Genomic DNA, 15025 nt, shown 5'->3' with positions numbered 1-15025 from the left:
GAACATGGCGCAGATAAAAAGCGGTTTCAGCTTATTTATGAGAAGAAAAAGGATTACATTAAGGAAAGTAAGCGCCTGTTAAAGATCAAGGTGGGGTTATCTTTAACATCTTATCTTTGTACATCTTTAACATCCACTCGATCAATATTATATTTTTTCATAGACCAGACAGGATCTGTAGCACGTTTACGGGTGTCATCCTCGTATTCACCAGGTTGATATAAATATCTAACAATGGAGCGTTCTGGAATCTCCGCAGCTCACATGAGTATTGGTGTGCAAACAAACGTTCTGCTAAGGAGTGATTGAATCTCTCGACTATGGCTTGACTTCTATGTTCACCAGCCGCACCCCGCCTTATCTCTGCATTGTGTTAGGTAAACCGTGGTGTCAAGTCACCCATGAATTCTGCTGGGTCTGCTTGCAACATTTGTATATACGTTCAAATGCACATGCTATTTGCGTGACATCCTTGGCGGTTAAGGATTCGGCTTCCTTGTAGCGACTGGCTACATCTACAATGGTCAGTGCATACTTGTATGTTTTATCCCTGATTCTGTCATGTGGAAGAAACAACAGGTCGGTGAACTTGATTAGGGATATGGATACCAAATTTTCTCCTGGGTATATATTTTGGTGGTGGTAAGTATACTTGCCATATAGCTTGTTTCTTCAGCCTTATCTTCCGAGACATATGCGGCTTTAGCTAATTTTTTAACAGCGTCTGCCCCTTTCCAATATCCACGCAGACTGTAGTATATTCTCTCCATTATATGTTACTTACTTAAATATCTATAGAGGAGTGACCTGCGGTCGGCTAGGGGGTATCAGGGGTTACCCCCATATGGCCGTAGGCATAGGTATTGACACCGTACTTAGTTTTATTCATCAAATTCGGTACTAATTTTTCATTGGAGGGTCCTGCAGACAGTCGACTGCAAGTCCCCTTACCCCCAAGTAGGTTATGTTGATATTCAGACATCCAGTCAGGGTTAACCCTCAAACGTTCAAGTGCCAGGGGGTAGCTGTTATGAGATTGGTGCAATTCCTCTGGGTATTCTAAGTCCACTTCCAGTATATAACACTTATCAGAAGTGGGGGAAACCCCCAGTGGGGACACCCCACACCCCACACCCCACACCCCACACCCCACACCCCATACTCCCAGTGTTTATCTGTTTATCACAGATTGAAAATTACTCTCAGGCACCCATTCAAATAATGACTCATATCCCATCCGTACAGGTTGTTAGCATCGAGATAGAGTAGATGAGTTGAAGGTTTATTAGGGTTGTATCCTTTCACATACTCGTTGTTTGCTTTAGCATAACGTTTAGATACCATGGAAATACCACCACGTAACCCTTCCTGAATAAATAGATGCATGTCATAATCAGTGAATAATTTTAACTCCACACCTGTTTTCTTTAGTAAGGCATCCCACGATAGCCCAGGGCTAGAATAATACCATGTCGGTTCCAACCCATATTGCTTTGAACACATTCTTCTGAATATCTCAAACACATCTGCCAGCAATAACACATCCATTTTCAAATATAAATCATGATAATCACCTAGCGTCTTACAGCCTTGTTGTTCCCATACATTTTTAGCATGGGCGTAATTGAGAGACAGACACGTCTGTCAGGTTGCTGTAGAAGCGGTCAATGGGACGTAACTCTGTCTCATTAAACCTAGACCAGTCATCCATGTATTCATACGGGTAAATACCCTTACGTAGCAGCAAGGCTCTAGTTTTTTCTTCTGTGTATTGATTAATTATAGACAAGTCGTATGGGTTATTAGCCTTTACCAAGCTGTCTAGAGACGACAACAGAAACTGAACACTATCAATAAATCTCAACCCATTTAGCAAAAAGGATATATGTCTCTCATTGTTGTTTGGGATACAGGATATCTTGCCTTCTACCTCTGAAATAGCCTGCACAATCAAGTGTGAATCATATCCTCGTAAATTGTGAAACACCACAGGAATATTAATGAGCTTGGGGTATATCCGTAGCTTGAGATTACACTCATTGTGAGCCACACCTCTGTACTTCCCTGTCACGTGACAGTGGTCTCTCACTGAATCACTATTCAGAGGTTTACACCATACCTGACAATGCGTGGTTTTGTTATAGGCCTCCCTATCTGCTAGGGTCAAATGCATTGGTGTTATGTCATACAATTTTTTCCTGATCTCTACTTCCTCATGCTGTAAATTTTGGAGAAATTTCTCAGCCGCGTCTGGGCCTCTGTAAATGACTGGAGGGTTAGTTTTACCATCACAACGAACAACAACATAACCAAAACCACATGCCTGATGCTCTTGATTCTTCTGAGTGTAACTTTGATTAGGGGATGGAGCTACCGTATCATATTGGTTTAATAATGGCTTCAAAGTCTGCATAGATAATGTATGGTACTGGCATCTGATTTTTGTGGGTGATAAATTTCAAGATATTGTTTTTAGTCGGCATATCTACACGTATAGCTGTCTCCCCTACACCTCGACAGTCATCCCTGTGTGAATCGAGTAGATCAGCCCTAGAAAACCAATGAAGGCAACTTTCACAAAAGTGTTTCTTTCCCCTGTGTTTTGTTTGATCATACAACAGCCGGCTGAAATACTTAATCCATACATCGTGGCAATTTTCACCTTGTTGTATCATAAATATATTAATCGTTTTTCGACCATCCTTATACAATAAAGGGCTTATCCTGTGCACTGTTACGTTTTTACCGTCGTGCCTGAATACGTTTATGGCTAAGTCTGGATCCTGTTTCTCTATCCTGTTGACCCGAGATATAGGTGTTGGTTCATCTATACCTTCTCAATTGATCCCATCATCTACCGGGTAACATGAAAGTCTGTGTGTTAGAGCTGGAAATTTAGCAGATCTTATTGCTATCCTCATACAATCATCACCACGCTTTAACGTTAACCATAGCTTATTTGTTCTTGAAATGCTGAGGCAGGGGTAAGTATGACCCACCAGTCAATGGTTTATGTTTTGCTATATACAGGTAGATCATATTGACTTTATCAACCACTCAACCAGACCCCCTATTAGTGTAACATTCTAGTGTTTCTTGAATTTTTTCAAATGATCTGTCAATAGAAGAGTTGATAGTATCTGGTTGTGTTGTAACTTCATGGTTACCTCTGAAGTAAACAATGGTCTGGTCAGTTGTTTCATTCCCCTGTTGTTACTCTAGTGTAATACCTCTTAAATCATTCAGTTCCTCATCTTCACTTTATCAAATACCAATTGCCTTATATCTTCAACGTCTATGTTTCTTTGAACTTCCATCTTCCACCCTCTCAAATATTTCACTATACCATGCTCAGTAGACGTGAATTGTAATTCCATAGGGGCCTTTCATTGAGTAATTCTATAAGCTCAGACTTTCTCATACGTGAATAATTTCGCAAACCCCCTGTCATGTGCCTGTCTTTTTAAATCTCTCACATTAGGAGGATTTTAATATGTTATACCTAATAAAGTTAGTAAATCAGACTTTCTCATCCGAGAGTAACCCCGCATATCAAGGCCCTTCAAGGTCAATCTCAACTCACACACTCTTGCCATGATACAAGGTTCATACCTTATGTGAAACATTTGTCTAATTGGTTGTCAGCCGACGCGGCCGCTCACTGCTGTGACCCAGTTATCGATTGATTTCCCATTTAGAGATATGTGTAGTAAGGGAATAACCGGCTCACAGTGATTGTCACCCTTCACTGTGTTAGTGAGAGACACCGGCAAGGGAGACTGACTGATGGTTCTAAACCTGACTGTATGAGAATAATGGAAATGTACATGTCTCATATGGAGGTTGCTCCCTAGCTTACTTTGAATTGAGTAAGTCATGGTAAATGAGAAAGTGTCTCCATTCAAATGATACGAGAACCTGGTCTATTGATGTTCGCAATGTATCTTTGAATAGAGTTACTGAAACCAGATCTCAGTGACTAAGGGAATTCTCATTATGACGTGACTCACTCAATAGTGTTAGATTAAAATAGATCTGAGAGACACTAGCAATGGCGGCTGACTGATGGTTGTAAACCCGACTGTATGAGAATAATGGAAGTGTTGATTTCTCATATGGAGGTCGCTCCCATAGCTCACTTCAAGATGGGTTAGTCATGGTAAATGAGAGAGCATCCCCGTTCAAACGATGCGAGAACCTGGTTCGCAATGCATCTTTGAATAGTGTTACTGAAAACCTGCTTCCAGTTTCTAAGGGAACTCCCATTATGACGTGACTCTCTCGTTAGTGTTAGATTACTTAACACTTTCAATTTGAATTGATGCACGATTGTCTGGTTTGAAAAGCTTAGACATTTTGGGCTTAGATTCCCCATTTAGACGTGTTGTAGTAAAGGGAATACAAGCCCACAGTGGTTGCCGCCCTTCCACTGTGAGCTTATGTGAATGGGAGACGTGTTGTGCCATTTGGCATCTTGTGTTTTTGAAAGGGGGTCTAGATCTTTGTTATTGATTTTAATTACTTATTAGTTTGAACTGGTCTCGTGCAACCATTACTTATACTACTGATCCAGACTCAATTACTTACAGACCAATGCCATACAGTTGGAATATTGCAGAGTGTGTGGCATAAAACTAAACTCCCTCACTTCTGTATGTTTGTGGAAGGGTTGATTATGAACGAGCTGTGTTTAGGTGAGATGTGGATGGGGACACAAGTCCTAAATTTCATTTTCCAATCGGTATCAAAAGCAATTATCAGTAATTCAATATGCAAGGCAGAATGACATTCAAATATACCTGTTTCTTGCATTAGTACATTTCCTGAGTCTGTGATGATTCCTCTCGTTGCTACATCTGAGCCACCAGGATCAGGACTTTCTTCACTCACTGCTAAACTTGAGCTGGCATTGGAATTGCTTTTGGTCAGCATATCTGGAGTTTCTCTGACAGGCTTACACTCTTCAGATGGAGGACTTTTATCTAAAACAGTTAATACTCACATTACTATGTATTTCAAGACTTACCAACAGTTAGCCTTATGCAGAGTATTTAAACAGCAAAAGGCACCACTATGTGGTCTGCCTCAAATATCTGCCAAGTTATGCTGTAAGATATTGAATAGTTTTCGAGTTATGCTCCAGAAACGAAGCCCATCCCTCCATTTTGAGACTAAGTCCGAAATGTTTCCACTGAAACCGAGGAAATAATAAATCACAAAACACTATAAGTACCAAAAGCCACCACTTTAGGTTCTGATTGATATATCTACCAAGTTTTGCAGAAAAATATTGAACGGTGTTTGAGTTCTGATCTGGAAACAAAGCCCATCCCACCATTAGACTAACACCAAAGTGTTCCATGGAAAAACAAAAAAAAATAAAAATGCCAAAATCTGTAAATAGCAAAAGGCACAACCATAGGATGAGATTATTATATCTATCAAGTTTATTCTAGCTTTAGCACCACAAACTTTAAAGACACATCATAATACTACTTTACATAATTGCAGGTGATTTTTTTCAAAAGCATGTTCTTAACGCCAACATAGCAACAAGTTTGTCATGCTCAGCAAGTGTGTTTAAGCTCCACTCACTGATGTTGCATCTCTGCCAGCCTTTTCATTACAGAAACCCAATGAAGTTTCCAGTAGTACTTCCCAGCGGATGTGCAATTTTTTCGCAAGCACCAGTTTTAAAATTTTTTTTCTTTTTTGACAAATATGCTCATATTTCTTTGTATTAAGAGGTGCTGAGGAGTTATATTTTGTGTATATATATTTTGTATTTTTTAAATTTAGTAAGAATGACTTACATTGGTCACATTTTGCAATATTTTATTATTCGCAGTTTTGGTCAATTTAAATAACCTATATATATTTTATATTTCGGTTTCAAGCGTAACTATTTGGATCAAATGAATTATCACTGTAAACTAATATTACAAGAAAACTGAGTTTATTCATAGGGTTTAGGGTTAGGGTAAGGGACCTAATCCAATATAGTAGGTTGATGCAAGAGTACCAATTGTTTTCCTTTTCCATTTTTAATACTTTGTTCACAAAGAGACCAAAAACGTCAAGAGTTAAATAAACGATGAAATGTTTTAATGTAGAAATTTGGGGTTGATGGAAATAGGCCTCCTGCAACTTTCACCTCTAGATCTACATATTTTCAATAATGATTGGAAGTCTAACTCCACGTCCCAAGTTTGCAACACTGATGGCGTTGTGAGGTCCTCAAGTCGAAATGAGTGACTCAATCCATGGAGAGAGACTTCTAGGCCCACAGCAAGACCTTGCAAGATTACAAACAATGACCCTCAACAGTTTCATGGGTTCACGAAGATAAAGAAGGAATTCAGCAATCATAGGAATTGAAATTGTATTTCCAAGGAGCTGTCACCATTGTTGTCACTGAGAGAAACATTTCCACTGCGAATCATACAAGAGAGCTGTTGAGGATCAGATAGGCAGAGATGGTGTCCATAGCAGGAGGGGTAAATCCCTGTGCCTCCAAGGGAGAATTCATAGCTTCCACATGTGCAGACAAGTGCTGAAATGTTCTAGTACCGAAGTGATGATCCTGGTTGAGCCAACAGATAGGGCCAATGAGGTAGTATCAATGGTTCAACCACAAGAAGATCCAGAAGTAACGGATACCATGTTCGAATCAGCAAATCTGGAGCCTCAAGATAAAGCACACATGGACGTTGTAGCAGCTTCGAGAAGACTTCCAGAATCAGTTAATCAGAGGAAAAGCAAATGCAATCATGTCATACGATGGAATGGAAAGTGCGTCAACAGCCGAGGCAAAAGGATTAGGGACCGGGCTGACACACACCAGTTGCCGAAAATTTGGTGAGTTTCCCGTCTTGGATGAGATGAAATACAATTTGGTTGGTAAGGATTGGCAATGCCTGGAGACAGACTGACAGACAGACAATCTATACTTCCTCCGAGGTCAAAGATACAGCAGGTAGTAACATATACATGTGTATTTACAGGTTACAGAATGTCACAGTCAAAATTAGAACAAGTATTTTAGTTAATACAGCCAGGGTTTTAGAGTTTGCTATTAGTTTTATACATTTACGCCACATTTCTTGGTCAAGTTCTTGAGCATATACATTTGGTAGGCCACCAAGCTGAAGGTCTTCATCATTCCATAGGCTGACATAAGTGTCAACATCTAGAATGTCAACTAGCGACTCAACCAAATCGTTTCTACAACTCTGTAAGAGAGAACAGTGTAGAAATACACGTTTCACAATATCATAAGCAAATATGCCACATTCACACTCAAGAGACTGAATGCTAAGTGTGCTGATATGCAGAAGTGCAACAATATTATAGAAACATTCTGGCATTGTATAACATGCAGACCACAGTCTGTGAACATTTTTAAGATGTCTTACCGTCAGATATCGTTCAAGATTAAGTCTTGACTTTGTCACAGAAGCAACATATGATTCCTCAGCTTTAAGTATTTTTTCTGTAACCAGTACAGACAACTCAGCATGCATTAAGAAGGAAGATTGGTTTAGATAGTCGTGTATATGTAGGTCGTACATTGTTACTAGATTAAGCATATGAAAGCTGGTGATGACATGCTAAATCACTTTCTTCAGTGATGAAGTCTGTCTGTACTGACAAAGTCTCTGCACAAGCACTTTCTTAAACATAAATTCAATAACGCTGTTACATAGTTTACAGAGAAATAGCAAGGCTCTCTGGTGCATATATCTTCGTAGTGTGACCAGGGCGAGACTGTCTCTGGCTATTGCGAATGATCCACATTTCGAAAAGCCTTGGATACTCTTAACAAAACTGGTTTTGACCAGTTTCCAGCATATCATATTCCTTTTCAAGTAAGCGAGTCCATACATTACATGAATACAGACCACAATGGAAGAATAACTGTTTCCCAAATATGGACACAACAAAGTGGGTTGAGAAACCAAAACATAGGCTTGGTTCTTATTGGCATTAAAGAGTATCCTAGCCTTTCACATACAGAAGTGCGTATGTTCTATAGGTCTACCGGATGAATGGATTTGGAGACAAGCAAATTTTACATGTGTACTAGAAGGTATTTCCTTATCCCCCATACATATTTTAGGATGGACATTTCTTTTTGTATCTCCAAATAAAAGAAATAGACTCTTCCATGCATTAAAATGCAAGTGCCATGTGTGCGCATACTTATGCACAACATCAAGCAAACTGTAAAGTCCACCTGAGTATGCATTGATATGTACATGGTGTATAAAAGTCGCCATAGCTTACCTCGAATTCCAAAGTTGAAAAGCTTATAGAAGAGTCCATTCAACCAAACTCTGTCAAACACTTTCTTATTATCCTGGAAGGCACAATAAACTGGTGAATTTCTTTCCACATAGCACGCAATATTTGTAGTTAGCGTAAGCGCTGCCGTTTCCGCCCCTGCACTCTTCATAAAACCAGGGTTAGGGTTAGATGCAAGAGTGATACCTATAAAGCTACATGGATCATGCTTGCTTTTATCCCTTGTGAATTGGTAGAACATTACCTACACTAAAATTATTTGGTACTAACTCAAACGATACAAAGGCATTGAATGACACAATATGACCAATAACAGACAGACCAGCATTTTTTACATGTTCTTATGAAATATCATCTGGACCTGGAGATTTGCTGTTTGTAAGACGTTTTACTGTATCAAGTACCTCATCTTCAGTAAACAGGGAGAGAATTCCAGAATCATTCTCGTTGTTTACAGGGTTACATACAGTATCTTCTACAAACTTATCAACATGCTCTGAGGTACAGACAAGTAACTGAAGTACCTGGGAAAGAGATTAAATGTACCTTCCTGCATGTTACTGGACTCACCGTTATAAGTTTATGACTGTGTTTGCTCCCTTTTTCCCTTTCAACCTTTTTGTAGCTCTAAAGTACTCCTGGATGCCTACTTCAGCTGCTTGATAAATTTTGTCAAATGTTTCATTTCTGTAAAGCTGCTTAGCTGAACAGTTTCTGCAAAATGTACGTTTAGCTTGTTTATGTTCACTAAAATATTTGTCATCCGCGCAGTGGCTTTTACCGTAAGCAATCCAATTTTTGCGGCAATTACAAATAGGAGCGTGGTATTGTTTAAGTTCATACTTCCTCCAGTATGGATTTAATTATACTTGAAATTTGAAAGTAGGAACTGCAAGGGTAGTTTCTAGTGATATTGGCATAACATTTGGACTCAATAAATTTAATGCTCTTCATTTGAAACGTGGCAAGGTAACTAATGATGGATCGGTCAGGTTACAAGGGGGAGGAGTTATTGAGCATCTTGTGGAAGATCAGTCCTACACCTACCTTGGAATGCAAGTTCAAGACAAGCTCCAGAGAGCCCAGATTCAAGATAAACTTCAGGCCAAGTATAAATCTCATTTAAAGAAAATCTGGAGCTCAGAGATAAATGCTCGAAACAAGGTCAAAGCTACCAATACTTTTGCTGTGCCAGCCCCCTCCTATTCCTTTGGAGTAGTTGACTGGACAAAACAAGACATCCAGAATCTTGACCGCCTGACCAGGAGGATCATGTCTGATAACACAGCACACCACCCTCGTTCCTCTCTTAATCGTTTATATATGCCAATCAATTTAGGAGGTCGGGGTTTGATTAATGTGGAGGCTCTTCATGGTAGAATTTTACTGTGTACTTTTGCACATATTCAGTTATCAGATGATCCTCTGGTGAAAGCAAGGAATTCCACAGCTATTTTAAGCGTGCCAAGGTTGTTGGACACAATCTGAAATTTGAGGTTGATTTTGTTGATGGTGATGTACTGCTTGACGGTACCACGATGGGAGTAAACCAGGCGAAGTCCTTCACCAAGTATGCCCAGAGTCAGTGTTTTGTGGAGGAGATGTCTGAGAAGCAATTGCATCATGTGTACATGCAGTGTGTGGAACAGAACACCAATCCAACAATCCAGCAATTCCTTTTTGCTGCTCAGGACCAGTCACTTCCCACTAGCAATCATCAAAATGTGATTCTTAATCAAAATGTGAACATGAAATGTCTTTGCATTGAATTCACAGAGACTGTCCAACACCTTGTCAGTGGATGCCCTTCCTTGGCACAAACAGCATATCTTAAAAGACATGATGGCATGGCTTGCGGCTTCTATTGTTGTCTTCACCATGCCTGTGGCTTTGATCCCGAGGTCCATCCATGGTACAACCCTGAACATGTCCAGTGCGTCCTGGAAAATGATGCTTTTAAACTTCTCTGGAATAGGCCAATATACAGCCTGAGACGAATTCCAGACAACAAACCTTATCTTGTCCTTTTTGATAAAGCCAATGAAATTATTAAAATCACTGAATTTTCTGTCCCTTTTGACAGCAATGTGATTGGCAAGATTCAGAAAAAGCATGATAAATATGCGGACCTAGCCTTTGAAATATCTTGCTTGCATCCCAAGTACACTGTCATCAGGCTCCCCATTGTTCTCGGTGCCCTTGGTTTGGTACTTTCTGATCTCATAGCGCAGATCAGGAGAGTGCCCGAGTTCTCCACCGGGATCACAGCCCTTCTGACAATCTAGGTAATGCAGAAGGCTGCAGTGTTGGGGAGCCTTCATATTCTACAGAATCTGTGAATAATAATAATGACAATAATGTCATATTTCATAGCAGTGTCCAAACACCAAGTGATTGCTCGCAGCGCTCTTGATAAGACAGCAGCCTAGACATCAGGGTAATATTTTCGGCAGAGGAAAGTTTTCAGTTTTGACAGTGTTTCAGTATTTTTAATAAAGACAGGCAGATCATTCCAGAGAAAGGCAGATGTGAATGAGAAGCGTCTGTGTCCAAAGGTTTTCAGTTTGGCTGTGGGAATTTTGAGCAGTGAATTGTTGGCTGATCTGAGTCAGCGAGATGGAACATACTCTTTCACCAAGTTTGACAAGCAGGATGGAGCCGAACCAATTATGAAACGGTGTGTGATGCACAAGGTCTTATATTCGATCCTTGCTTTGATCGGCAGCCACTGTAGTTTGACAAGGAATGGTGTGATGTGTGACTGGTTATGGTCCGTGCAGCTGCATTCTGAATGCACTGTAATTTGGTGACAAGATCCTGACGTACATTACCCAGTAGACTGTTACAGTAATCCAACCGTGAGAGGATAGTGGGTCGAGCCAAATGGTATAATGCATCACATGTCAACTGGTGATGGATGTTGGCAATGTTCCTCACATGGAAGTAGCATGTGCGGCATATGGTATTTACATTTTTTACTGTTGTAGCACGGAATTACCAATCTTGATTGAGTCCACTTTAACCATGGCCCGATTCATGGTTGAACTGGTCAGCAAGATGTCAGTTTTGTTGTCATTCAATTTTAGCTTATTGATGAACAACCAGGATTTCACATCAGAAATGCACTGTGAAACATAAGCTATCTGAGTTTTGGACTGATTAGGAGAAAATCACCTCTGGAGCAGAGTGTCATCTGCATAGCAGTGGTGATTTACAGAATGCTGGTTGATCAGCTCACAAAGGTTGTGTTAAGAGTAAATACCAAGGGTCCCAGGACTAACCCTTGTGGAACTCCATAAAGAACTTCATGCAAACTTGATCCGACACCATCAATGAGAACAAACTGTGTTCTGTTTTCAAATATGATGAAAACCACTGTAACATGTTACCACATAGCTCAAAACGCTTCTGTAAACACACAATGAGCTTACTGCGGTCTAAAGTGTCAAAGGCAGCAGACAAGTTGAGAAGAGTCTTCACAGCCTTCTCCAAGAGCTTCGACACATAGGAAAGGTTAGATACGGGTCTATAGTTAGCTAGATCTACAGTATCTAGTCCATTCTTCTTCAGTATAGTTTTCAATGAAGCAGTTTTTTAAGAAGATGGGACATAACCAACGGAAAGACTGAGGTTCATCTTCTTGGTAAAAACTGGCAAAAGAATATCCAGGAATTCAAGCATAAACTGTTGGAATGGGATCCAGAATGCAGGTTTGTTTTGATTGAGCAATGATTTTTTAACTTCAGCCTCATATAAGGGTATAAAATTGTCAAGATGAGGAGGAATGTGAGAGTTGTGGAATGGTGGCTGGAACAGTTCCATCTAAGTCTAGGTGGGTCTTAGTAATATTGTTCGAAAAGTGCTTACAACATTCTTCTCACAGAGGTGATACAATGAAGTGTGTGGAAGAGAGTTATTCTTCCGTTCTTGTCATTCCTTGCCTTGTTGGATGTGTATTTGAAGCCTCTATGGTAAGTGTATCTGGAACCTCGTGAATTTGAAAGAAAAAGTACCCGAACAGTCGCAATTGCCATACTGCCAACTGTGAAATGCTACACATTTGACATGTTTTCATACATGAAGAGATCCTTAAAACAAACTGGGAAATCAAAATGTACTGCAAACACCCGCTTCCTTATATCAGAACCTACAAAAAGATAGTTAAGATTAATTTCAAGTTGTACTAACACCTTTACTCACAGTTTTATAATTAAATAATAAAACAAACCAATGATACTTCATTGCAAACATCTGATTCCTTATCTGACAAGTAGTCTGATCCAATAAAAGCCAAACCCTTAACTAATTAACTTAGATTCTCACAGTGTGTTAATGTGGTCTGAAATTCAACCAATTAGCACAGAATCACTCAAGCCTGGTCTGACTGTTCAAAATTCAATGAATAAGGACGTAACCATTCTCAGTCATTGAAAATGCATATATGTACCCTGAAGAAGACCTCTGAAAAAGAATGTGCAGTCTGAATTTTTTGTTTTGTTTACGATTGAAAAATGTACACTCAGTGTTCATTTTGATTTCATTCTTAATTTCATGAGGAATTCAGGGGGTGTATGTGTCACAGTTGAATGTGAATCATATGAAATGTAATAGGCATCTCATGACCAGTCTTTGCGAATTGATTTTGTAAACACTATCCAGTATGACAGAAAGCTCTTTTCAGCATTCATATTTAACAAAACATCCCAACCATTTATAGGTTTATTACATTTATTGGAACTATCACAGGTCATTCCAAGTGAATAAGATTTTCATTCAACATGTCATATTTGGGATTTCACTTTCTTAGTGGATTCGAACCCACACCTTCAGAGTCAGGCACCTAATAGCCGGCACACAAAGTCAGGCACCTAGCCCACTCTGCCACCGCGACTTCCACGTTATTCAGGAATCCAAAACTATCAAAAGGCTCCAGTTTACAACTATCCATGTGCCAAGTTTGGAGATGAAACATTGAATGGTTTTAAAGTTCTGCCCAAGAAATGAGCACTGCTAGCAATTTCTGCAGAAGTCAAAGTTGTTACCATGGAAATGCAAAAAATATTTTATTCAGAAATCTGAAATCAAAAAGCACCACTATGCCACCAGACATATCAAGTTTGGTGAAGAAATATTAAATGTTTTTAAAAGTTCTGCTCCGGAAAAGACGAATTAGCACAGGAGGGATACACTTTCCCCCACTAGGCTTAATCGTCCCTGTGTCAAGTTTGTCCTAGGCCAAATTTTCCCCACCTTTGACTCAACTTAAAGGATACTTCTTTCCAACTCTTGTTCTTACATCAAAAGGAGGAGATTCCGACCTACCCCAGGCTATTTCTTCCCCAGCCTTGTTTTCATGTTTATGTTCATCTCGAAAAAGTCAGAAATGAACACATGCCATGTCAGTCCTTAATCCAGAATGCTATAGTGATTGAACCACAAGAAAAATAGATAAAAACAGCTCTTGGTGATGGGCAATACCATATTTATGGGAAACTAAATCTGGAAATAAATTTAAGGAGTAAGAGTGAGGAAAATGGATGATTTCTTTCAGTTCAATACCAAACAACTAAGGATGAAACATCAATCTTATTGTGATGTACGTAGTAGAGCCTTTCGCTTGACAGGAAATCGTTTTGTATCAATAAGTATCTCTGTGATATAAGTACTAAAATAAAAATAACCACTCAGAAAATAATCATGATTGACCCAACACAGTTCCCTATTTCCAAATTATCAAATAATTTAATGTAACAAAACGTTTCTTTACCTTATCATATATCATATCAATAGTATTATTTTATATTATCCTGTAGTTACTTTTATATTTCAGTCATTTTACTTATTTATCATTCAACTGTGGTGCCTTGTTGCAAATTCAAAAGGTTTGATACAGGGTATACTTGGCCCCTGGATCTCTGAATGGATTAGTAAACAAGGTTATGTGAATAATGTTCCATTACTATAATCACAACAAATATCAGATAATAAACAGCATGATATGAGTGAGTGAGTGAGTTTAGTTTTACACCACACTCGGAAACATTCCAGCCACATGGCATCGGTCTGTAAATAATCAAGTCGGGATCAGACAGTCTAGTGATCAACAGCATAACCATCGATCTGCACAACTGAGAACTGATGACATGTGTCAAATAAGTCAGTGAGCCTGACCATTCGATCCCGTTAGTTGCCTCTTACAACAAGCATGTCACCTTTTAAGGCAAGCTTGGATTGCCGAAGACCTATTCTACTGCAGAAGCCCGAGGTTTTTTATTAACTGCCCGATGCTACACCAGTACATATATCTCGTCAACATCCTGGGGATTAAAGGGGATATATTTTGTATCATAGCATATTCATGGAAAAATGAAAATATGACATCTGATTAATAGTATGATAACTATACTCTTCTAAGAAAAGAAACTTGACATATGAACAATTTGCATTTTAGGAAAATATCTGCCACAAACAAATCTACATTCAAATTCAACTTAGTATGTAACACGCCTTCTGATGGGCCAAAGCTATAAATTTCTGACTGTATAATCAGAATATATGGTCATAGTTTGAAAACCAACTGACCAAAACCTCGAATGCATCCCTACAATAATGGGGTAATGCTGTTTTTTTCGGACACTGTCATTAGCAGAAGCCAAAGGTCAATTAACTCACCTATCCCGCAAAAAGCGGATGGAATTTGGGTTAAAAAAGACAGAACAGT

The 15025-nt window shown here is 39.3% G+C and overlaps 1 protein-coding gene across 2 annotated transcripts in view; it reads right to left on the bottom strand.

Moving 5' to 3' along the window:
• The window catches only part of LOC137283530 (cyclin-dependent kinase-like 2), a 566496-nt gene that overhangs the window by 199401 nt on the left and 352070 nt on the right, over nt 1-15025 (bottom strand). For both annotated transcript variants that reach the window (XM_067815087.1, XM_067815088.1), the window contains one exon: nt 4800-4982. In XM_067815087.1, the coding sequence (XP_067671188.1) occupies nt 4800-4982 (183 nt within the window). The remainder of the gene's footprint in view (nt 1-4799; nt 4983-15025) is intronic.

The sequence above is a fragment of the Haliotis asinina genome, chromosome 5 (assembly GCF_037392515.1).
Source record: "Haliotis asinina isolate JCU_RB_2024 chromosome 5, JCU_Hal_asi_v2, whole genome shotgun sequence".
Lineage (NCBI taxonomy): Eukaryota > Metazoa > Mollusca > Gastropoda > Lepetellida > Haliotidae > Haliotis > Haliotis asinina.
This window is presented reverse-complemented; position numbering and strand designations above follow the sequence as displayed.